The sequence below is a fragment of the Aquarana catesbeiana genome, linkage group LG01, assembly GCF_042186555.1.
Source record: "Aquarana catesbeiana isolate 2022-GZ linkage group LG01, ASM4218655v1, whole genome shotgun sequence".
NCBI classification, from domain to species: Eukaryota; Metazoa; Chordata; class Amphibia; order Anura; family Ranidae; genus Aquarana; species Aquarana catesbeiana.
In genome coordinates, this window is record NC_133324.1 from 829,780,532 (window position 1) to 829,806,761 (window position 26,230).

The window sequence follows — 26,230 nt, forward strand, 5'->3', positions numbered from 1 at the left end:
CGATTCTCTGACGTTTCTCGTGGCGTAACATCATCTTTTACATTATACAAAAAAATTGGGCTAACTTTACTGTTTAGTTTTTTTTTAATTCATTGAAGTATATTTTTTCCCAAAAAATAGCATTTAAAAGTCCGCTGAGCAAATACAGTGTGACATAAAACATTGCAACAACCGCCATTTTGTTCTCTAGGGTCTCGCTAAAAAAAATATTTATAATGTTTTGGGGGTCCTAAGTTATTTTCTAGCAGAAAATACATATTTTTACTTGTAAGCAACATGTGTCAGAAAAGTCTTTAACCACTTGCCTACAGGGCACTTAACCCCCTTCCTGCCCAAGCCATTTTTCAGCTTTCAGCGCTGTCGCATTTTGAATGACAATTGCGCAGTCGTGCTACACTGTACCCAAACAAATTTTTTTTATCATTCTCTTCACACAAATAGAGCTTTCTTTTGGTGGTTTTTAATCACTGCTGTTTTTTTTTGTTTTTTTACAAAAAAAAAAGTCTGTCAGTGTGAGGCTAGGAGAGACGATTACCGGCATCTCCGTGTTTACATGTGACTGGCTGTGATTGGACACAGCCGAGCTGCGGACGCGGCTCTTTACAGAGATTGCGGTCGCGCCATGTCCTAGCAACACGCCGCGGTCGCCACGCTGCTCACCCCCATGGGCACGCGAGAGCAGCCGTCATATGGTGGCGTCCCAGAACAAGAGGCGCACCGCCCTGCCGTCATTTGACGGCGGGGCGGGCGGCAAGCAGTTAAAGAGGAACTGCAGTCTGCTCACATAATTTGTAATAAAAACATATTTGCCATTCTGAAGCTTCCCTCCAACCACTTTGCATATTATTTTATATATATACTGTGATTCTGTACTTGCTAAATATGCTGCAGAAATCTCCCTTCACTAAGTCTGGCTGCATCCATTTTAACTGTGGGCAGCTGAAGCTGCTGCCTGATCACTTCCTGGATTTACACAGACACACAGAGGCACACCAGCTCTGCAGCCCTGCAGCTCTCATTGGCTCTCTTATGACTCATCCCACCTTCCTTCCTGGCAAACTTTTACAAGAGTGTGAGAGAGAAAGAGCTGTGCATGATGTCATAAGCCTAGGTTTATTACCAGACAAGAAACAGGAAGTGGGCTGTATAAGGTATTTACTGGCAGAAAAAAAATGTTTTATTATCCAAAGGTAAAACAACAAGGGCAGAAGATTTAATAGGTGGAAAGATGAAAAAATTACTGCAGGTCCGCTTTAAGTTGGTAAACTGACCTAATTTACAGACAGAAGTTCTTCCCTTTGATCTAATAGAACAAAACGTTACAATGTTTCTCTTTATCTCCCAGCGCTGAGGAATGTTGATAAACATTTGCCGGCTTTTTTTTTTTTGACAGATCTTTAGCAGAGAACGGCTCTGCACTTGTTACATAGAATCGGGGAAATGTTGGATTAAGATCGTGAGGGGGGTTGAATGGAGATTGCGATTTTTTTTAACAATTAATCGTGTAGCTCTAAGGTCAATCAAGTTCAACAAAAAATATTATAAAAATAATCCCCCAAAATGAATTTGCATTCTTAGAGCTGTCGATCCCAGTGAAAGGTATTTAAAAAAACTCTTACAATGTGTGGTTCCATTTGCTACAAGGGAATTAAAATATTTACTGATTCCTGAAGGCAATCAGATAATTCTCGCAGAATTGAGTGATAGTGATTCGTGGGGAAATTCGTCATCAGACACTGAAAGTGACGACAGCGACAATTCTGCAACTGAACAGAGGAAGAGTAAGTAAACCCTGATGGGTTTTATTTCCTCCTTTTTCCCCTGCAAAGTAAAAGCATAATGGGTAATGCAATGCATACTAGCCCATTATGTGCCACTTACCTGCAAATGAAGCCCGCGATGTCTGCAATGTCCCCGCTGGTGGCCGCATCCATCTTCACCCTTTTTCCTTCCGGGTCCGTGGACTCTGGCTCTGTGACTGGCCGGAGTCGCGTGACGTCACTCCCGTGCATGCGCGCGGGAACCGCCAGTCACAGCACGAGCCCCTGACGTCGGCGCAAGCGTATATGGTAAATATCTCCTAAACCGTGCAGATTTATTAGATTTTTCCAGTACCTACAGGTTTACCTGTAGGTAAAAGTGGTGTAACTAGGTTTACAACCAGGAAAGCAAGGGGGTTGTGGGACTTTAAATGAGGTGCATGATAACATGCACCTCCATCCCTAAATCAGAAATAAGAAAGGGGTTTTTGGGACTTTGAGTAAGGCACAGGACATGTGGTAGGAGAAAATGTAAACATTTTTAACCAGTTTCCGACCGGGTCACGCACATTTACTGCGGCACAATGGCACCTCTGCGTGAAATCCCGTACATATACGGGGTTCCCTTTAAAAGCCGACAGAGGGCGCGTGTGCACCTGCGTGGCTTGTGGTCGCGATCGCCACTGGCCACGCGTGATTGAATGGACAAGAGTCAGCAGGGAGGTTCACAAAACACCTGGTAGGTAGGGGGGCAGGGAGAGGAGTAAGTGTTATAAGGAGTGAAGCAGAAATGGAGATGGGAGTGGGGCTGTAAGGGTAGCTCTCTGAGAGGAGCCCCTTTACTGTCTATACCTGGGCTATTTGTGTCCAGGCAGAAGGACTGCTGTGAGAGAGGAGTGTCTCACAGCAGCATAGGAGTAAGAGCAACTCTGTGTCCTGGCTATCTATGTTAGCTGAGTACAGCCAAGAGAGGTAATAATGGTCACAGCAGTGATACAGGAACAGCAAGAGAATATTGAAACATTACATGAAAATAAAAGGAAACACTATGACAAACACACATGCTGTCAATCATAGAACAAAGCCTGAAAAAAGGTGTATACTGTAGTCCATACCTATGCCTCTGTTTAGAGATCTGTGTCTGGAAGGTATAGCTGTTGTCTATGAGAGGTCTATGTCTGCAGGGTGGATCAGCGAGCTAATACATTGCTGAGGGGAGTTCTTGAAAAACAGCTACGGCTGTAGGATTTAAGAGGCTCGTCCTGTACAGGCTATCCAATGTGCAGGCATTATTAACCCCAGAATGAGGTTCAATAGTGCAACTAGATCCAGAAGAAAGAAAAGTATTGTAGCATGCATGTGGCTTACCACCCAAAATTAACTTTCAGTGAGCCCAGATTGTTGTTGCATATGACAAACAGATCATTCCTTTTCTGTGGCCCATAAACAAACGGTGCTTTTTATCCTTGGGTTCAGTTGGATGTGGAATGCCAAAGTAGTATGGCACATTGGCGCTGTTCCTTGAAGGGACCCGTAAGCCAGTTGGGGACATGCAAGAGTTTGAAATTCAGGAAAGTCATCCAACTTTGTCTCATGATGTCACTGCCGGGCCTTTCCTTCTTCTGCAATCAGAAAACGTTTTATATTCGCTGAAAAAATTCAAAACATTCCCTGAATGTCACCAGTGCTGTTCGGCCGACCTCCTGTGTTCAGAATGATATACCATGATTACATTGTGACTATATTAAAATGCCATACCTGGAATTCATCTATATTATATATAAAACATTTCTGGGGTATTTGTCTTAACCTCCCTGAAGCTCAAAAAATTAGTTTTGCATAGAAATTTGGCATTTTATATTGTAGGCCTGTAATTCTAACTTGCCTAAATCTGTCCAAACAAGAGTCTAGTAGACATTCCGGGTATTATAAAGTTTGAAACACAAAATCATAAATTATAATATAATAAATAACTATAAATAATTATAACAAATAACAATATAATAATAATATGTATTCAATGTAATCAAATCAAAAACACTGAAATTTGCTCAGTTGCAGAATTGTTTCTGTCGTTGCTTTCAGTGTTTGATGACGAATTTCCCCACAAATCCCTATTGCTCAATTCTGCAAGTGATTCTAATTTATTATCGCTGTTTTCCAGCTGGTCTAAAACCACTTTTGACATAAAGGGACACGTTTTGGTTGCTATGGACAATCTCAAGTTTACAGGCAGAATGAACAGTATATATAATATAAAACTGCATGCGGAGCACTGGACAAAGCACTAGGGACAAAAGGGACAAAAGGGATGTGAAATAATTTGATACAGTAATGTAATCTATAAGATTACAGTGTACTGTATATGTTATGTGTTTTTCACTTTTTGAATTTGGCTCCGGGCTCCGTCCCTGTGCGTCGCAGGGAAAGGAGCCCGGCACTGTGATAGATTGAGTGGAGGACAGAGCTCGCACACACCGTGGGAGACATCGCAGGATCCTGGGGACAAGGTAAGTAACTTTGCCTGGAGTGTGGCTCGGGGTTACCGCTTTTGGTAGTGAAAACTCACCCCGAGCTACACTCGGGATTACCGCTAGGGAGGTTAAGGCCGGGTTCACACCTATACGAATTAGATGCGGGTTTCCCCGCATCCAATTCGCATAGCAGAAGGATGTGACTGGCTCCCTATGGAGCCGGTTCACATATGTCTGTTGCGGCTGCCCAGCGCACTGCACAGAAACGCTGTACATCTTTGGCTCTGTTTCAGGGCCGAATTCAGGCATAGAATCGGCCCTGATTCATCCCTGAAACAGGGAACAGGGACGCACAGCGCTCTAGTGCAATCCGCAGCGGGTTACAGCGTGAACCCGGCCTTAAGAGTTAGTACAATTTTGTTGATAAAAAATCCCCTCTGGGTGATCAATGTACATTGCAAGGATTTTAACCACTTGACCTTCGGAAAATATACCCCCCTTCACGACCATGCTTTAAACAAAAAAGACCCACAATTTTGAAAAAAAAAAAAAAACAATATTTTTTACTTTCTATTGTAAAACAACCAATAAAAAAAATTAAAAAATGTCAACTGCACTTGCAGTGCACAGTAAAGTTGTCTTCAGTAAATCAACCTCAGTGTGCAGAATTCTGGGAAAATCAGTGAGCAAATCACACAAGCAGGAAATTACATCTTTGGGGGCTTTCCATACACAAACCGTGTACAGAACGCCTCTAGGTTGCCATATTGCATTGAATTTTACAGAAGGATGCAATGTTGATGTTTGAAAAGGAAAGGATTTTTGTTATAGCAAAAAATTACAACAACGCTTTTGTCGCAATTGTATATGCTATATTATTATTTTTTTTATTTGTCATATTTTTTCCCACAAAAGTGGACTTACCCTTTAGATTGCCTTTAGAAACCTGTCAATCATTCTGAATTTTCACCCGATTTCCATTTTGCAGTGTCTGTTGTATTCTTTTTTTCTCTCAGACGATGAAAGCTTTCCTTCACTTCTAAATGTTTAATTTCCATTTTCTTTATTATGTTTTTTTACCAGTATTTTTATCAGTTTTATCAGTAAGCCACATGGGTTCTGTTTTTATATTTTTAAACTTATTGGACTTGTGAATGCATTTTGTAATGTTTACATAAAGTCAGTTTGAAACACTCCCTGTAATGTTCTGTGCTTTGTCAAACATATTTCCTCACATGTTTTGAAGAACAGCTGTCAGGATTGAGAAATTGCATTTTGCCTTTACGGTATATGTTTGTTTTTTTAAATTGTACAGTAGAGCTCAATGTGCAACACATCACAGCACACCACAACACACATACCATGCATTTTGCATAGTTACAAAAGGGTCGTGCATATATTTTTCATTTAATATGCTTAGATTTATAGAATGAAGGTACTAAAAGTAGAAAAATGCATACATCGCAGGTCCTCAGGTTCAGATTCCGCTTTTGCAAGCAGCACAGTAGTGACATCACCAAGTCTCACTCCAAATCTGGTGAGAATAGCAGTCAGACACTGTAACACATGCAATTATGAGGCTGTAGGCACAGAAGTGCCAAGGCACACTCCTATATCAGAAAGTGCACTGACATTTTTTTTTTTTTTTTTGAGGAATTCAAAACAAAAAGTAACATTTTTAGGGTACTGCTTAGGCATAGTTAACATCTCTTGATGTAACCTATTAGGTAGGAAATCTTCCCTTTTTGAGGTCCACTTTAATAACAGAAATTATACATTACTTTCCATCCTCTTTTTAAAAATCTTTTGTAAGCTGTAATTTGTGTGGCTGTAAGAACTACAATTTCATGTACTATTGTGGTGAGGACAAGTATTATAACAAAATCTTTAGAATAAACTGCTATCTGCTTTTACTGAATGAAATGAACATTCTGTGTCTTGTGTACTGACTTGAAATGATGTCTTCGAATTTTGACCTTCAAAAGATTAAATGTATTTTTTTGTAACAATTTTTATCCTAGACCGAGTAACAGAAGTACACACAGATATCTATGTGACCAGCTTTGGACCAGTTTCTGATACAGATATGGTAAGTTTCCTGTACAGTTATACAAGCTTTCAATATATGTACAATAACCAAATAATGCTTTAAAAAAGAGGCCCAGAGGAAGACCGAATTTGCAAAGTCACTTCTGAATATTTGATTCCTCTCCTAGCCTGCACCACTGGCAAGAAACTTGCCAATGGTTGGCCAGAGAGGCATAAATATTCATAGCTCTGATTAGTGGCAGCCTCACACATTATTGCCAGGAACACTCCCCAGAAACAAGCAGGAGAAAACAATAACCAGAGCTTGGGAGAGACCAAAGAAAGCTCAATTATCAGTCATTTTTAGGCTGGCTACAGCCCAGCAACTATAAACATAGACACTCTTACTTAGGGCAAGGTGGCTGCATGTGTGACTTGTCTAGTACCATAGGCTCTGGTACCACCATGTTATAATATTGACCCTACAGTACCTCATTTATTATTGTGTTAAGTCTGGGATTCTAGACTTTCTGGCATCATAATTCTGTAACCTCATTGGTAACACTTGGTGCCACGTCAGTCCAGTAATACTTCTGGTAATGTGGCTCTCTTCAAAGCAGAGGCTCCTAGTAACGTGGCATTAATCCTGTTGTAAACTCAATCCCTACTAATATAGAGTCTACATTAAATTGGCCTCTTTGGTTCTATAACACCTCTGGTGATGTAATGCCTCTCGTAACAAGATGAGAAAGCCCAAAACTGCTCTGTCATTCAGTCAGGACTAGACTGAGATTCTAATAACTTTTCTAGAAACACCATTTTGAGGCTGGATTCACACATATGCTAATTGGATGTGGCTTTCCCCACATCCAACTCGCATGACAGGAGAGTGTGCCCAGCTCTCAATGGAGCTGGTTCACACAGTTCCGGGGCGGAAAAGGGTCCTGTGCAAATTTGGTTCGGATTTAGCTGTGAATTCAGGCAAAAATTCTGACCTGATTCTCACCTGATTCGGTGTACAGGGACGTATTGGACCCCTGCTGTGGGTCGTGGCCACAGCATGTGTGAACCCAGTTTTACAAAAGGAGAGCTCTGAAAATACCTGAAGGTGGCAAAAGGCAGGGTCAAAATGGTTTAAGAAACTTGCCTGTCACAGGGCCCACCCAAATTTCTAACAGCTATAGGACATTGTTTGTACCTTGTTTAGGTTTTGACTAGAGTATGTATAGAGTGAAAACCCACCAGTTAATTTTTGTTGCTCTTAGACCCCTTTCACACCGAGCCGCCTATAGCGTCGACGGTAAAACGCCGCTATTTTTAGCGGAGTTTTACCGTCGGATTTGCGGCGCATATTGGCCACTAGCGGGGGGCGTTTTTACCCCCCGCTAGTGGCCGAGAAAGGGTTAAAACTGCCTGCAATGTGCCGCAATTTGCCGGCAGTATCCCAGCGCTGCCCCATTGATTCCAATGGGGAGCAGCGGTGGAGGAGCGGTTAACACACCACTCCTTCACCGCTCCAAAGAAGCTGCTGGTAGGACTTTTCCTGACGTCCTGCCAGCGCAGCGCTCCAGTGTGAAAGCCCTCGGGCTTTCACACTGGAGACAATGCTGCAGCTGTTTGAGGGCGGATTGCAGGTGCTATTTTTAACGCTATAGCGCCTGCAAAACGCCCTCGGTGTGAAAGGGGTCTAAGTGTGGCATTGAAGAGATTTACTTTTAATTTCTGTCCTAGAGACGCAACTGGATGTGAGAAAAAATCTTTGCAAAATTAAGGGAATTCCTCTTTTAGACAGTTTACTATGGAAAGTGTCCTGATTAGGAAATGTCCCCTCTTCCTCTTCTGGTGACAACTCAAAATTTTTGGATTTGCTGTCACTTTCTTTCTTGGTGGCAATGGTCTCCAAGACAAATAGAGAAGGTTAACCTATCCAGCGGGGACACAAATAGAAATTACCACCTAATAGCAAATATATCCAAAAAATATGTTTTTGCTATATGTACTGTACATTTTAGAAAAAGAATAGTTGGTATAAATATTAGCAGCAGAACACATGGCATTAGGCTACATAAGTTTGGCGTTGCTTTTATGTTTACAATGTTTTAATTCCCTTGAGCCTGATTGGGTATTTCAAGTGAATAAAGGGTGAAAATCAGTTTTTTATCAAATCAGCCTGTTAGCATGCACAAGCACAAGAAACGTATTATAGACTGGTTATATAAGAGTTGAAAAATCAGGTATTTGCAAGAATGCTGGTGTTTATATAAAGCTTTGTGGATTTTCAGTGAAAAATTATCTTTTTCTCCAACAGACTGGCTTAAAGATTGCACAGCTTGACTCCTGTAAATCCAGAGAGCAAGATAAATAGGGGTCATTCACTATCGGCCAAGGTTTATTGCTATAGTACACTTTAGTGTATCTGTATTATCTGCTTCTGATGTTTGATTGGATCTGTGATTCCTTTTCCAAATCAGCCAGCTTGCTTCTGTGTTTTTGTAACTGGATCACATTTTCAAATAGTAAATTGAGGGAAGATATTGATCAGTGTTGTTGTATTCTTTTATATAATTATTCAGTTAAGAACCGTAGTTTTAGTTGGAAAGAAAATGTCAAACTAAAAAAATTCAATAACATCTTGGTCTTTCCCCTGTATCTCCCTCCAGAACACACACATTGGTCTTTCCACTGTATCTATCCTCCACACACATACATGGATTGTTCCTCTGTATCCCTCCTCCACACACATACATTGGTCTTTCCTCGTGTTCCTCCTCAAGCACATATATGGTCTTTCCTCTTTATCCCTTCTCCAGCACACACTCAGTGGTGTTTCCCTTGTATCCTTCCTCCACACACATATTGGTCCTATCCCTGTATCCTTCCTCCAGCACACATACAGTATATTAGTCTTTCCCCTGTATCCCTCCTCCAGCACACACACTCATTAGTCATTCCCTTTGTATCCCAGTCTGCAGTCACACTTTCCCACCATAGAAACTGTAAATTGAATGCTGTCCATGTCCTCTCCATAGTCATTCCACCTTCATTCTAGAGACAGTCTGGAGGTTCAACACTCAACGTTATTCTCAGTTTAATAACTATGCTATACTATGTTCTAGCTCCCTCTCCTCTCTGCAGAAATAAGGTTTATCTTTACTTCCCATTGTGTAGTCCAGGATCGTGTGTGCCTATGTGTGTTAGGGATACACATTAGTCTCTCCCCTACATCCTACCCTCAGCACACACCTATCACTTAGTATTCAAACCAACAGTAAATCTGGCTACATGGCTCATTCGCTTTTTCTTTCAGCCAGGGGGCTAAATGAAAAAGTAATAGCAGATTCCCCCTTCCCCAAAAGGGGGATGAAAAAATCCAACCCCACTGAAGAAGCATGAACCCCACAGTCTCCCAGCTTATAAGTGTTAACCCCTCAGTGACTTGTCTTATGTAATTTGCTTTAGGAGCATTAGCATCATCCTGCTTGCTGATGAATATTCAGTGTGTGTACCTCAAAGAGGAACTGCAGTCTGCTCACATAATTTGTAATAAAAACATCTTTGCCATTCTGAAGCTTCCTTCCAACCACTTTGCATATTATTTTATATATACTGTGATTCTGTACTTGCCATATATGGTGCAGCAATCTCCCTCCACTGAGTCTGGCTGCAGCTGAAGCTGCAGCCCTGCAGCTTTCATTGGCCCTCTTATGATTCATCCCCCTCCCTTCCCAGCAAACTCTCACAAGTGTGAGAGAGAGAGCTGTGCATGATGTCATAAGCCTAGGCTAATGACCAGACAAGAAACAAGAAGTGGGCTGTATAAGGTATTTACTGGCAGAAAAAAACTATGTTTTACTATCCAAAGTTAAAACAACAAGGGCAGAATATAGGAAAGTTGAAAAAAATGACTGAAGGTCCACTTTAACCTCTTGTTAACTTGTCCCGAGCATATAGGCAATAACCCCCCAGTGCCCATTCCTCTGAGCATATTTGATACTTCACTCCCACACTCCTCTCCTGCACATTTTGCCTCCCATCCTGCATTCAGAAATGCTCTTTTTTTTTTTTTTTGAATTTCAAAACAAATTTATTGAAAAGCAGTACATTACAGGTTAATGCTACCAAATCGCCTTGGGGCACAGATTGGTACAAACAATATAATAAAACTGAGAAAACAATTATCATTCATCATTGTCAAGTCACCGTCATATACTGTATATGTATCTTACATGTTATTGGAAAAGTAATATATCATTGCACTTAAATTATTTGTCAGTCCAGACACCCCTTTTGGGTACACACTGTGTCAGGGACTGACTGGCTCGATAGATAAGGGTAGTTCTCCTCGACCGGTCGGACTTGTCACGCAGCTCCGAATTAACAGCAGTCTTCAGAGATGAGTGAGAGTCTCCATGTGGATGACCAAGACATGTCCTCTGAAGGATCGTCTACAGTACACCTTGAGTTTCCTCAAGATGATATCCCAAAAGCTTGTGAGCGTCTGTCAAAGTGAAGTTGACTGGCACGCGAGGTTTATTTTGGAATTGAGAGTGACTAGATTCCTATTATCTAGAACTATCATCATGTAACCAAAAGAAAGAAGAAGAAGAAATAAAGGATGAGAAAGTGAACAGAAGTAGCAAAAGGGGTGCCAGTTTTTGGGTCATGAGAGCTTATTAATGTCGCCTTGACCAGAAAAGCTCTTTTATACATACCGCAAGCTGTTGTATCCACTGTACTTCTCTTCTGCGCATACCGTCTGCTGCCATACCTCCTGCACTCCACCCCCACATGCTGCCCCTTATCATACCCTCCACACCCCTCTTCTTCACATACTGCACCTTGGTCATACCCCCTTCACTCTTCTTCTACACATACTGCCCACTTGCATACCTTCCACACTCCTGTCCTGCCAATACTAATTGCCAAGCAGTAGACAAGCAGTAGCATTGTGTGTTTTTTCCCTAACCTTTTCTGTTCTGAAACAGGCATGCTTTTGATAGGTCCATAAACATTCTAAACCCTATTGAAAACAACAAGAAAATCTCTGCCTTGTCTGACTTCTTTTTTTAAAATTAAATCTAAAAAAATTAAACAAAATTAAAGAGTTTGTTATATGCCTGCTCCACTTGTATGAGAAAGCATTGTGTTCTCTGTATTGCTTCCTTTATGTGAAATCCCTGGTTTTCCTGCTAGTCCCCTTGCCTTGCTGAAAAAAACTGACCACACTAAGCAGGAGAGTACAAGCTGGTCAGTTTTCTTGCTGTGCTGAGAACTCTGCTTGCTTTCTTTCAATGATCAGACTTGTCCTAACAACATGCCCCCCCCCCCCCCAGCTGCACAGCTATTCACTGGGAAGCTCGGTGTACTGCTGCTTCTCCTCCCCTCAGCTCTCATGCAGCTGAGAACAGAGGGAATGTGATCACTTATAAAAAAAGGGAAAAAAGGTATTTATAATGTTTCTTTTGTATCTATACAAACATGCTGAAAAAAAATTAAGTTCTGCTAGATGACTTTAGGTTGGCCCCTTTTGCACGTATATCTATGTACTGTAAAACATTAAAAAAATAAGTGCCTATTACTGTTTAAAATCCAGTAATACACTGTCTCACTCTGCTGTGCCCATGCTCAGTTGCTCACCATTTTTAGGCACTGCCGAGTTTGTAGAGGCCGATCTGCTGACAGCCTTAAAGAGAAATTAGACCCTCCTATCCATTACAGCAAAGGAAACTGCTTCTGTTTGATTTGCAACTGCGTTGGTGCCGGACGTGTGATTAGTTATGACACCAACAATTTGTTGGTTTGACAGTTTGGTTGAGGACACAAGCAAATGTGACAGTAATCCTGGCATTCATAATTACTAATGTGGAATATATGTTCCTCGCTAAAGAATTTTACTTTTCATCACGTTGTTATGGGCAAAATTCCGCTTAAACTGTTCTTAGATTTGGTTCAAATACGGAGCAATTTGGTGTCTCAAGGGACCAGACTTTAATGTGTGTGGGCATTTTAATTCTCCATTAAGGACTATGCTTTTATTGATAATGCACTTCACTCACACTCATCATTAATTATAACTGTGTTCCTTTTTTTTGTGGCCTTTCTTATATTTTAAATATATTAACTTATGTCTTCCTTTTTGGTCTGGTAAACCATTTATTTTTCAGACGGGATAAAACCATAGAAAGATTTCCCATCAATAGTTTGTTCTGTGGTCTATAAACTATATCCATACTCTATCCTTCCCTTCCCGACATACTACAATATAAATGGCAGGAAATGTGTGCACACTATTGTGATATATTTAGCAGCCCCTTTATTTTCAGTTTGCTTTGTGGTTTTAAATTGCTGTAGCTTCTAGGTTGTTCTCCATCTTGTGCTCATATGTCAGCAGTTTAATCTGTTTTCTTCTGTAAAGTCTTTGATAAAGGCATTACTTGCATCCATGTTCTATTTCTGTCTTAAATAGCCATAATTGACATCTCTAAATGCACCCCTCCTGACAAGTCTCTAAAGAGGTACCACAAACAGTGTGTGTTACAGTACAACATATGATCTTACAAGATAGTCTCAGTACTTTACAATTATGACAAAAGTAGTCTTCAACCAGACAATTGCATTATAGATAAAGCAAGAAGAGTATGCCCCTTAAAAATCCATACATCCCAGGACGCAGGGGTACCTTCATCTCCATTAAAATAGAGTTTTGCTGTCACCTTCAAGTGACTGGACACAGACAGAAAATACCCTCCCAGGCATAACCCTTCTGTCACGGAACGTCCCTCACTCCGCTTGAGTGCTTCCGTTAGTATACCGCTTCCTAAGTTCTGGAACACGAGTCCAATGGATCTGGCTATAGGAACCCCCAAGAACTAGACAACACCAGTCTTGGAGTACATCAGAACTAACTTCTTTATTTGAGATCTCACACACATTTATACACCAGGCTGACTCAAAGCTAACCTAATTAACATGAGCTCCAATAGGAGTCGTCCCGTCTCCTACATTGTATAGAGGACAATGTGATCAGCTCATTCAATTAACATACATTACCATAAACATCAACACAGGGTTAATTAGAACAAACAACAATGAGTTGAATACCCTTAGAACCTAGACTAAACTTATTTACATTAAACCCATTATAGCTGACATCAGGCAGGTAGTTGGAGTTGATGACATTATCATCTCCTCACAGGATGTGTCCCAACAGTATAATTCAGTCTTATCATTCTAATATGGCATATAAAGGGTTCCAGAGTCTGTGTGTTTTGGGGGGACATGGAGCTGAATCCAAAGTAACACCAACCCCAGGGTCCCCAGGCATACAGCTCACAGAGAGCACCATTCCCCCAAATGCTAGGGCCCATAATCGGTGGGCAAGAGGCTTGCGTTCAGTCCCCTCCAATAGCCTCTGTCCCGGGTGAGTCTGTCGCACCTTCCCAATCAGGCAAAGGCAAAACTTCAGTTTTTTTGCTAGTGTCTCGAGTCATGTCTGTGCAGTCTCTGCATGAAAACAGAGCTAGCTTCTCAACAGTTCCACCTGGGATTAGGAGACTAGTTCTTTCTGGATCCATTTTCCTATGGCTTTTATACTTAGAATGAAACCCAGACTCCACACTGCACACATGGGAATGTCCTCTAATGCTGCCAGTGGGCACTGGACCCTGCAGAACGAGCTTTTGCGCAATGATATATTGCCTTGCTGACTGGTAGGGTGCTATACAGGTCCAGGGCAGTGATCACCAGCTAGGAAGACTAGTGCCTGGAGAATGGTCCTCTTAGGGGGTCCTGCAGCAAGGAACCCTGCAGCTGGTACCCACCCCTCCTCTGGTGACCCAAAAAGCCTTTGCGAGTTTTCTCGCATAGGTTGTTCAGACTAATTTAAAGTTACCTGTTCCCAATTCCTCTACTCCAAAGGGTACAGGATTTGGATGATGGCATCCACCACAGCATCCCTAATCCTTTCCCGTGCATCCTAATTGAAAGGATGTTTTGTACATGGACAAGGTCATCACTCCACAAAACAAGGTTTGCTCAGCACGACCCCATAGAAAGTGAGTTCCAGGAATTTAAAAATGCCTCAGAAAACATCTGGAGTCCTTGTTTAAAGCTTAATTTGCTCTGCTGGTGACAGCTTTACAGCTGACAATTGCAGCTCTTGGTGTGTGCCATAGAAACATAGAAAAGTGACAGCAGAAAAAAGAACAAGTAGTCCATTGAGTCTGCCCATTTTTTTTGTTCAATTTTTATATTTTTGTTTTCGTTACCTTTTTTGTCTGAGTATATATCTACGTTTGTCCCCAGCATGTTTGAAGCTATTTACTGCTGATTGTCTCACTTACCCTCAGTAAAATAATACTTTCTAAAATTAGTTTTGAACTTTCCTCCAGTTAGTTTTAGGTCATGTCCCCCTGTTCTTGATTTTGGTTTCATACTAAAACTGCCCTCCTGAATCTTATTCACTCCTCTTGTATCATGGCCATGTGATAGTTTACGTTTTTCGGGGTTGTATTCGATATGTGCATAGAGAGATCTCATAAATACTTATAAGTATAACATTTGTTAAAAGTAATGACAGATACAGACAATATTAGAAAATATAACAATAATACTTAACTTAAGATGCTGTTTCGCCACGGAGGCCCGCCCATGATGGCGTGGCCGTTGACCGGGTTCAGACACATGTCTAATGACAGCTCTGATGTGAGATTGAGGTCTTATATGTTTTTGCTGTGGTAATATAAGACTCAAATTGAAGGAAATGGACACCCCACCCTCACAGGAGCAAAATGACCTTCTGAGGAAAATTGCACATTCCTTAAAGGAATGGGCTGGCTTGTCCTTACAGGTAGTTTACAATCACATTCCTATCACATGAATCATCCAAAGTAATCAGGAACACCAGGATACTAGAGACTTTCTTGTGTCTTGTATGGCCCATTAACCAGGTTTATAATTCATTATTAGTTATTGTGAGCCATGGGAAATATTAAATATGCAATTTCCCTATCAACCCCCTTAATGAATTTAAAGTTTTCAATCACGTCTCCCCTTTTCCTTCTTTCCTCCAGACTGTACATATTAAGTTCCTGAAGTCACTCCGGATATGTTTTATCCCCCAGACCTTTCACCATTTTTGTTACCCGTCTCTGGACACTTCTTATCAATATCTTTTTGTAAGTGAGGTCTCCAGAACTGGACACAGTATTATAGATGAGGTCTCACTAAAGATCTATATAGGGCAATCAGAACCTGTGTACTGCTGATGGTGATCCCTCTAGTGATGCATCCTTGAATTCTATTCGCTTTTCCCACTGCCTGGTCATACTGTTTGCTCATTTTGCAATCATCTGAAATAAGTACCCCCAAATCTTTTTCTTCTGTAGTGCTGGCTAACCAGTACCCTCAATGTTGTACTTGCTCAAGAGATTATTTTCCCCAAGGTGCATTGAACTGCAGTTTCCATTGCTTTGACCAATCTTCCACCAATGCCAAATCGTGTTCCATGTTACAGAAACCTCCAGGGACCCTATTACACACCTTTGTGTTCTGCAAAAAGGCATACCTTGCCTAACAAACCTTTAGTTATATCACTTACATATAGATTAAATAGAACATAACCTACTACAGAACCTTCTGGTACACCACTAGTGACTGGTCTCTGGTCCTCATTTACAACCACACTCTGGTATCTATCATTTAGCCAACTGCATATCCACTGTACCACCCATAGGTAATTTCCTATCTTGTACAATATTTATATTAGATCATTATGTGAAACTGTATCAAATGCCTTGCTGAAATCAGGATATGCTATGTTCACAGCACCATCCTGGTCCAAAACATAAAAAACATATCCAAATGATAATATAGTAAAAAAAAGTCAAACATGATCTGCCCTCAGTAAAGTCCCTGTTCTGCAAGAAACTGTGTACTGCAAAGTTTTCTAAGCCGGGTTTTAAAGGCCTCTTTACAATGAAGGGTCAGAGGTTTGGTGGGGAGATTGCAGTTAAGTGGGTCTACAGCATAGTGGCTCATGGCTGCAAGCTGACATTTTAGAGTCTTTCCCCCTCCATACATGATGCTTTCGATTGTTTCTTTTAATTCACAGAAAGACTTGAGCTCTTGCAAACCCTTGATCACCTTTTATCACAATGAGTGATTATTTCAGTTCCAGAGGGCAAAAGATTTTGTGGTTTCTATGCAAACCTCTTCTCGGTTCCAAAACTTAACAGCGACGTTCATCACATCTTTAACCTCAAGAGACTGAACATGTTTCTATGGGTGTAGAAGTTTGAGATAGAATTGGTTCAGTCAGTGGTGTCCTCTCTCCAACAGGAAGATTTCCTGGCATTAGTGCACATCAAATATGCTTACCTGCACATTATTATCTTTCCACCTCACCAAAGGTTTCTGCTGTTTACAGTGGAGGGCCACTACTTCCAGTTTGTGGCTCTGTTGTTTGGCCTGTCCATGGCTCCCGGAGTGTTCACCAAGGTCCTGGCTCTGGTTCTGGGGCTCTTACATTCCCAGTGTATCCCTATTATAGGGTACCTGAACGGCTTACTTCTGAAGGCACAATCCATTTTGCTTTTTAATCAAATGTGTCCCACACAGTGCAAACTATGGAAAGTTTTGGATGGTTTCTGGATTTACTGAAGCCTGCCTTGATCCCAGCCCTGAATACCTGGGTCTGACCCTTGATACTGTGTAGGTGAGAGTGATCCTTTCTCGGGGGAAATGTCTTGCTTTGAGGATTCAGGTGGATTTGCTCATCATGCTGACAAATCTTGATATGCCTTTGCATGAGGGTTCTGGGGAAGATGGTTGCCTTCTTCTGAGATAGTACCTTTTACCCAGTTTCACTCCAACTCAATGTCTTTGTGGTATGGGACAGGAGGACACAGTCACTGAATTCCCTGATACCCCAATGACAAGGCTCTTCACACCTTGGATGTGGTATGTGCTATCAGGTGTTACCTGAAGTCAACTGCTGCTGTTCGACAGTCGGACTTCCTCTTTGTGCTTCCTAAAAGCCCAGGAAAGGGTCACACAGCTTCCAAATCTACCATTTCTCAATGGATCCATCAGCTTTGCAAGATATGGTCAGAAGAAAATGCTACCTTTTCACCCCCCCCCCCCCCTTTCAACCCCACTAATGTGCTTCCAGTGATCATCCAGCCTTCCCCAAGCCTAAATCACTCACCGGCTAGATTTGCCTCTCATATTTCAGATAGGCATTACACACATGTCTAAAGACTGACCACACTGAGCTTGTTTGGATTTGTGCAGTCCCAGCTCACTGTGCTCTAAGCTTCAGCAATGGTGAATGATACTGTCCTAGCTACCTGCAGGACATTTATCTGTGTGTGTAATACCTATCAGAAATACGAGAGGCATATCTGGTTAGTGAGTGATTTAAGCTTGGGGGAGGCTGGATGATCACTGTGAGCACCGTGGTGGAATAGTGGGGTGGAAGAAGATTTACAAATGAACACTTTTTATATATTCTATGTCTCTTTGGGACACTGTGGACTCTGTTTAAAGCACTTTTTTTAATGAACTAATTTGATTCACAGTGTTATTAGTGTTTTATGCATGGTTTTATTTATATTCTGATATTTTATTATTGTATTCACAGCGATCCTGGTTTTATGCACTGTTTTGTGTTTGGTTACTATAACCATAAGTATAGTACAGTATAAAGAGTATTTTGACCTGAAGTAGAAGTATAGAGGGATCAAACATCTGGGGAAAGTGGAAATAAGTTGGTTAGAGTCTTTGATGTTTGGTAGTAATTGTGTAATTGAGGTCTTTGGGTTTGATGGTAAAGTGTGTTCACTACAGGATCACTGTAGGGAAGGACGTAGGTGGAGACTGCTGCCAACTATTGATTGCACACTTCCTAGTCCACAGCTCTGATCCAGCTTATGATCACTTACCTCTGTGTTAAACAGTGAATTTTATTACTTCTTACTCCTTTCATGCAATATCTGTTCATTTTTGCTCTAACATTTCAAACACTTGCCAACCAGTATCTCCTCCTCTAAAAACATCTGCAGTTCTACCATCTTCCAGCCTTGTGCATTATTTCCTTGTACACTGGAGGACAGAGTATTAACTGGCAGCTTACATTTTTTAAATTATGGTGTTCCTTTGCAGCTCATGCCTGCTGCCAGAGCTGAGCTGTCTCTGCCCTCTCTCAGTACTGTGGTCTTCTCTCTTTGTTATCACATAAACATCATAGGAAATGCGTCTGATTTTGAGCAAGGTGGTCAAACAGTGGGAGCAGGAGTAGGAGCATGTCACCGACCATGCTAGATCAGCAACCACAGAAGGGACCATACACTAGATACACTTTAGAGCAATAAAGGAAGTGCTACAACCCCAAAATCCCATAAGGATAGACAGGATGAGATCAAGACATCTGTGCCCGGACTCACGTAGTACTGAATGTCCAAAATCCAATAAAGAAAGTAACAATCCAACACCAGGACGTCTTGGCATTAAAAATGTATATATTTTTTTTTCCCAAAAAGATTTTTATTCATTTTTAAGGATAGCATACAAAATGCTTGAACAAAGTACGTACAATAAAAAATTAAAGAGACAAGGACAAATTGTAAATGAAGGTCATTTAAACTATGCATAGACTTTAAGAGAGAACGGACTAATACTACAGTGCCTTGCAAAAGTATTCACCCCTCTTGTCATTTTGCGTCTTTTGTTGCCTCACAACCTAGAAAAAACATGGATTATTTGAGGATTTGCATCATTTAATTTATAGAACATGCCCAAAACTTTAAAGATGTTTTTGTTTTTTGTGAAGCGAACAACAAATAGGACAAAATAACAGAAAACTATTCTATAACTATTCACCTCCCTAAAGTCAATACTTTGTAGAGCCACCTTTTGCGGCTATCACAGCTCCAAGTCGCTTTGGATAAGTCTCTATGAGCTTACCACATCTTACCACTGGGATTTTTGCCCATTCCTCCTAGCAAAACTGCTCCAGCTCCTTCAAGTTGGATGGTTTGCGCTTGTGAACAGCAATCTTTAAGTCTGACCACAGATTTTCTATTGGATTGAGGTCTAGGCTTTGACTAGGCCGTTCCAACACATTTACATGTTTCCCTTGGCTTTAAACCACTCAAGTGTTGCTTTAGCAGTGTGTTTGGGGTCCTGCTGGAAGGTGAACGTCTGTCCTAGACTCAAATGACATACAGAGTGGTACAGGTTTTGCTCAAGAATATCCCTGTATTTAGCACCATCCATCTTTGATATGTGATATGTTGGGTTTGCACCAGATATAGCATTTTCTTTGATGGCCAAAAAGTTAAATTTTAGTCTCATCAGACCAGAGCACCATGTTGTGCCATGTTCTTTCCATTTGGTTATGATAGATTTGATGGTGCTCCTAGGGATCATCAAAGATTTCGATACTTTTTTATAACCTAACCCTGACTTCTACTTCTCAACAATATTGTCCTTGTTTTTGTTTTTGTTACTTGTTAAGAGTTCCTTGGTCTTCATGGCAGTGTTTGGTTAGTGGTGCCTCTTGCTTAGGTGTTGCAGCCTCTGGGGCCTTTCAAAAAGGTGTGTATATGTAATGACAGATCGTGTGACACTTAGATTGCACACAGGTGGATATCATTTCACTAATTATGTGACTTCTGAAGGCAATTGGTTGCACCAGAGCTTTTTATGGGCTATATAACAAAGGGGGTGAATACATACCCAAATGCCAATTATCAGTTTTTTATTTCTGAGAAATAGTTTTATGTATATATTTTTCTAATTTTACTTCACCAACTCAGACTATTGTATTCTGATCCATCACATATAATTCAGATTAACCACTTCAGCCACGGACCATTTGGCTGGTCAAAGACAGAGAACTTTTTACAATTTGGCACTGCGCTGCTTTTACTGGTAATTGCGCGGTCATGCAATGTTGTACCCAAACAAAATATGCGTCCTTTTTTCCCACGAATAGAGCTTTCTTTTGATGGTATATGATTGCCTGTGCAATTTTTATTTTTTGCAATATAAACGGAAAAAGACCAACATTTTTGAAAAAAAATGATATTTTCTAATTTTTGTTATAAGAAGGATCCAATAAACTCAATTTTAGTCATAAATTTAGGCCAAAATGTATTCAGCCACATGTCTTTGGTAAAAAAATGTCATTAAGCGTATATTTATTGGTTTACGCAAAAGTTATAGCGTCTACAAACTAGGGTACATTTTCTGGAATTTACGCAGCTTTTAGTTTATGACTAATTATTAATTATTATTATTATTATTAATTAATTAATCTAATTTCTTGAGGTGCTAAAATGGCAGGGCAGTACAACCCCCCCCCCAATGACCCCGTTTTGAAAAGTAGACGTTAGTAGACGTTTCCCCGTTAAGGAAATTGCTAAGAGGCATGTTGAGCCCATTGAATATTTTATTTTTTTGTCCCAAGTGATTGAATAATGACAAAAAATAAAAACATTTTTTTACAAAAAGTTGTCACTAAATGATATATTGCTCACACATGCCATAGTTATACCTGGAATTGCACCCCAAAATACATTTTGCTGCTTCTCCTGAGTATGGGGATACCACATGTGTGGGACTTTTTGGGAGCCTAGCCATGTACGGGGCCCCGAAAACCAAGCACCGCCTTCAGGATTTCTAAGGGCGTAAATTTTTGATTTCACTCCTCACTACCTACCACAGTTTTGAAGGCCATAAAATGCCAAGATAGCAACCCCCCCCCCCCAAATGACCCCATTTTGGAAAGTAGACACCCCAAGCTATTTGCTGAGAGGCACGTTGAGTCCATGGAATATTTTATATTTTGCCACAAGTTGCGGGAAAATGACAAACTTTTTTTTTTTTTTTGCACAAAGTTGTTACTAAATGATATATTTCTCAAACATGCCATGAGCATATGTGGAATTACACCCCAAAATACATTCTGCTGCTTCTTCTGAGTATGGGGATACCACATGTGGGACTTTTTGGGAGCCTAGCCATGTACAGGGCCCGAAAACGAAGCACCACCTTCAGGATTTCTAAGGGCGTAAATTTTTTATTTCACTCCTCACTACCTATCACAGTTTCGAAGGCCATGAAATGCCAAGATAGCACAACCCCCACCAAATGACCCCATTTTGGAAAGTAAACACCCCAAGCTATTTGCTGAGAGGCATGGTGAGTAGTTTGCAGCTCTCATTTGTTTTTGAAAATGAAGAAAGAAAAGAAAAATGTATTTTTGTTTTTCTTTTTTCAATTTTCAAAACTTTGTGACAAAAAGCGAGATCTGCAAAATACTCACCATACCTCTCAGCAAATAGCTTGGGGTGTCTACTTTCCAAAATGGGGTCATTTGGGGGGGTTTCATGTCATCTGGGCATTCCATGGCCTCCGAAACTGTGATAGGTAGTGAGGAATGAAATAAAAAAATTACACCCTAATGCCGTGTACACACGGGCGGACTTTTCGACACCAAAGGTCCGACGGTCTTTCCGACGGACTTTCAACGGACTTTTGATGGACTTCCGACAGACTTTTGAATTAACAGACTTGGCTACACATGATCACACCGACGGATTCGTACTTGATGACGTACGACCGGACTAAAATAAGGAAGTTGATAGCCAGTAGCCAATAGCTGCCCTAGCGTCGGTTTTCGTCCGTCGGACTGGCATACAGACAAGCGGATTTTTCGACCGGACTCGAGTCCATCGGAAAGATTTGAAACATGTTCTAAATCTAAAGTCCGTCTGATTTTCGACCGAAAAAGTCTGCTGCAGGTCCGATGAAGCCCACACACGATCGGATTTTCCGATGGATTCGTCCTGTAGGACCAGTCTGGTCAAAAAGTCTGCCCGTGTGTACACTGCTTTAGAAAGCCTGAAGGCGGTGCCTGGTTTTTGGGGTCCCGTACACGGCTAGGCTCCCAAAAAGTCTCACGCATGTGGTATCCCTGTACTCAGGAGAAGCAACAGTATGCATTTTGGGGTGTAATTTCACATATGCCCATGGCATGTTTGAGCAATATATCATTTAGTGACAACTTTGTGCAAAAAAAAAAAAATAAATTGTCTTTTTCCCGCAACTTGTGTCAAAATATAAAATATTCCATGGACTTGACATGCCTCTCAGCAAATAGCTTGGGGTGTCTACTTTCCAAAATTGGGTCATTTGGGGGGGGGGGGGGGGTTCAACTGTTCTGGCATTTTATGCACATTTAGAAGCTTATGTCACACATCACCCACTCTTCTAACCACTTGAAGACAAAGCCCTTTCTGACACTTTTTGTTTACATGAAAAAATATTTTTTTTTTTGCAAGAAAATTACTTTGAACCCCCAAACATTATATATTTTTTTAAATTTTTAACGTTTTTTTTCACACAGTATTTGCTCAGCGATTTTTCAAACACTTTTTTTGGAAAAAACACACTTTTTAAATTTTAATGCACTAAAACACACTATATTGCCCAAATGTTTGATGAAATAAAAAAGATGATCTTAGGCCGAGTACATGGATACCAAACACGACATGCTTTAAAATTGCACAGAAACGTGCAGCGGTGACAAACTACATACATTTTTAAAAACCTTTAAATGCCTTTACAGGTTACCACTTTAGATTTACGAAGAAGGTCTACTGCTAAAATTACTGCCCTCGATCTGACCTTCGTGGTGATACCTCACATGCATGGTGCAATTGCTGTTTACATATGACGCCAGACCGACGCTTGCGTTCGCCTTTGCGCGAGAGCAGGGGGGGATATTTTTTAAATTATTTTTATTGTTATCTCAGGGAATGTAAATATCCACTATGATAGCAATAGGTAGTGATAGGTACTCTTTTTTAAAAAAAATTGGGGTCTATTAGACCCTAGATCTCTCTTCCCTCAAAACATCTGACCACACCAAGATCGGTGGGATAAAATGCTTTCCCAATTTCCCAGTGGCGTTGTTTATATCCGGCGAAATCTAAGTCATGAAATGCTCGTAGCTTCCAGTTTCTTAGGCCAGAGAGATGATTGGAGCCGTTCTGGTCTCTGATTAGCTCTATGGTCAGCTGGCGGAACCACCGGCTGCATTCTCAGGTTCCCTGTTGGGACAGGAAAGCCAGAGAAAGCCATGGAAGATGGGGGGGGGGACATTCCCTCCCACTGCTTGCAAAAGCAGTCTAGAGGATAATTAGCTGCTAGGATTGCTTTTACATGAAAGCCGGCCGCTGGCTGAAAAGAATGATACCAAGATGATACCTAAACACGCAGCCATTATTCTGGTATAACCACTCAAAGTCCAGCAACGTACTCCAGCAACATACCAGTATGTTGCTGGTCCTTGTTGGGCATATATTGTAATCTTTTTTTTCATGCAGTCTGTGGGCTGAACGAAAAAAAGAGATTGATCGGTGGGTATGCCCATCATTGGAATACATCCCTTTATTCACCCACTTCTAATGATGGGCATACATGCACCATTTTGCTTTTAACTGTGGTGGTGAAATCACCTCCTACAGCGCTGGAGTCGCGGCTTTATGTATCGGAGCAAACACTGTTGCTGTCAAGATAAATAAATCCGCGCTGCAGCCGAATGGCGTACCTGCTAAGCAAATGATGGTTAACAATAAAACAAAGTAACATTAAAGTACGACTTACCATACCTGCAAAGCAAATACAAAAAAAAACATAGTAAAAAATAAAACATTTTTTAACGCAACCTGTGCCTAAAATATATATATGCTGAAGCATGGGGGCATCCGCCCCAAAAGTTAGGAGCAAATTGCTCCTCCACCCCTGCTACCCCCATGCTTCGGCATATATGCTCTTTTTTTTAACTGTGGTGGTGAAATCACCTCCGACAGCGCTGGAGTCACGGCTTTATGTATCGTGGGAGCAAACGCTGTTGCTGTCAAGATAAATAAATCCGCGCTGCAGCTGAATGGCGTACCTAAAAACAAAAAAATGGTTAACAATAAAACATTGCAGAATAGAATACAGTAAAAAAGAGCAGAACAATAGAGAGAGAGAGAACAATTAAACGACAACTATTTTTGTATTTTTGTTTTTTTATTTTATATTTTTTTGTGTTTTTTTATTTTTTACTTTTTTATTTTTTTTTACACTTTTATTTGTAACTGTAACTGTAACTGTAACGGTTCGATTCCAGGTTCGGGTCTCCCAAAATGCGATGGCATCTTGGGAGACCCTGTGAAAGTGTGCCTAGTCTGTGCAATGCTGTACCCTACGCTAATACTCAACTAGTGTATGATAGCGTTCAAAACATTCACCAATGCAAAGACCAGGATTATCAGGACAGGAGGGACAAAAATAGCTGGTGCTTTATACAGACACAACATTTTCTTTGGGGGGCTCGTTGGGTAGGGGTACTCGGGAGGACAAAAGGAAAATGCCTCTCATGCAGACGGCTTACTGCATTTGGATTGGGAAGGTGAGGTGGAGCACCGTCTGAAAACAGAAGGTCTCTGATGATCTTTTCCTGGAATTTAAGGAAGGATCTAGTCCGTCCTGAAGCTCTGTATAGCACATGAGCGTTCAGCAAAGCCAATTGAAATAAGTACTGTATACAGACACTTTTTTATACCAGCGTCTGGCCTTGCGCGCAACTAGGTACGGCGCCAACAACTTGTCGTTGAGGTCTACTCCTCCCATATTTTGGTTATATTCGTGGACACAGAGGGGTTTCTCCACAACACCAGTCACCGTAGTAATTTGGACTGTCACGTCTGCATGAAGGGAGGTAAGAACGAAAACATTCTTGTTATCCCTCCACTTCATAGCGAGCAAGTTATTACACTTCAAGCAGGCTCTCTCCCCCAGCCTAAGATGGGAATCTACAAGCCTCTGGGGAAAGCCCCGGCGATTCAATCGCACGGAGCCACATGCTCCAATCTGAAGATCAAACAAGTGACTAAAAAGTGGCATGCTCGTGTAATAATTGTCCACATACAAATGGTACCCCTTTCTGAATAAGGGTGACACCAAGTCCCACACAATCTTGCCAGCGCTTCCTATGTAGTCAAGGTAGTTTGTCGGCTCTACGTGACTATTTCTTCCCTTGTAAACCATAAAACTACATGTATAGCCTGTGGCTCTGTCACAGAGCTTATACATCTTGACCCCGTAACTGGCACGCTTGCTGGGAAGATACTGTTTGAATGACAAGTGACCAGAAAACGTAATCAGGGACTCATCAACGCAGACAACTTAATGGGGAGTAAACAAAACTGCAAAACGTTGGTTGAAGTGGTTTACGAGGGGCCGAATTTTGTAGACCTGATCGTATCCAGGGTCTCCACGAGGACAACAGAGTTCATTGTTGTTGAAGTGCATGAACCGCAAAATCTGCTCATATCATGCCCTGGCCATGGAAGCAGAGAATACGGGCATATGGTGAATTGGGTCAGTGGACCAATATGTCCGCAATTCACTCTTTTAAGTAATGTCCATGTCAAGGGATAGGGCCAGAAAGGTCTTAAATTCGGAAACCGTAATTGGTTTCCAATCTCTGGCAAGGGAGGACTGGGGATTAGTGGCGATGTATTGACCAGCATACAAATTGCTTTGGTACACAACAGATCTATAGAGATCTTCGGTGAAAAACAGTGAATAAAAATCAAGTGACGTAAAATCAACTGTTTCCACCTGAATGCCGGGTTGGCCAGTGAATGGGGGAAGTACTGGTGCTGCAGAAGTGATGAGATCCCAATTAGGATTGGCGAATTCTGCAGGAAGGACACTATGGGCACGACAGGCCTGTCTTTGTCTTCTTGATGGCAGCAGGACACTACTTGTGCTTGCCACCTCGCCAGCTTGAACTGCAATTATGGGACTCACCACGTCACAATGTGTTACTGCAGTGCTGGATGTACAACCAGGGTGTACTAGGCCGCTGGTGCTTGCCAGTTCACCAGAAGGAATAGCGGCGCTAGT

At 41.3% G+C, this 26,230-nt stretch overlaps 1 protein-coding gene across 1 annotated transcript in view; it reads left to right on the top strand.

Annotated features, from left to right (window-relative positions):
* GABRA2 (gamma-aminobutyric acid type A receptor subunit alpha2) overlaps positions 1 to 26,230 on the top strand; it is a 309,547-nt gene that overhangs the window by 87,968 nt on the left and 195,349 nt on the right. The window contains exon 4 of the mRNA XM_073608489.1: positions 6,256 to 6,323. Within this exon, the coding sequence (XP_073464590.1) occupies positions 6,256 to 6,323 (68 nt within the window). The remainder of the gene's footprint in view (positions 1 to 6,255; positions 6,324 to 26,230) is intronic.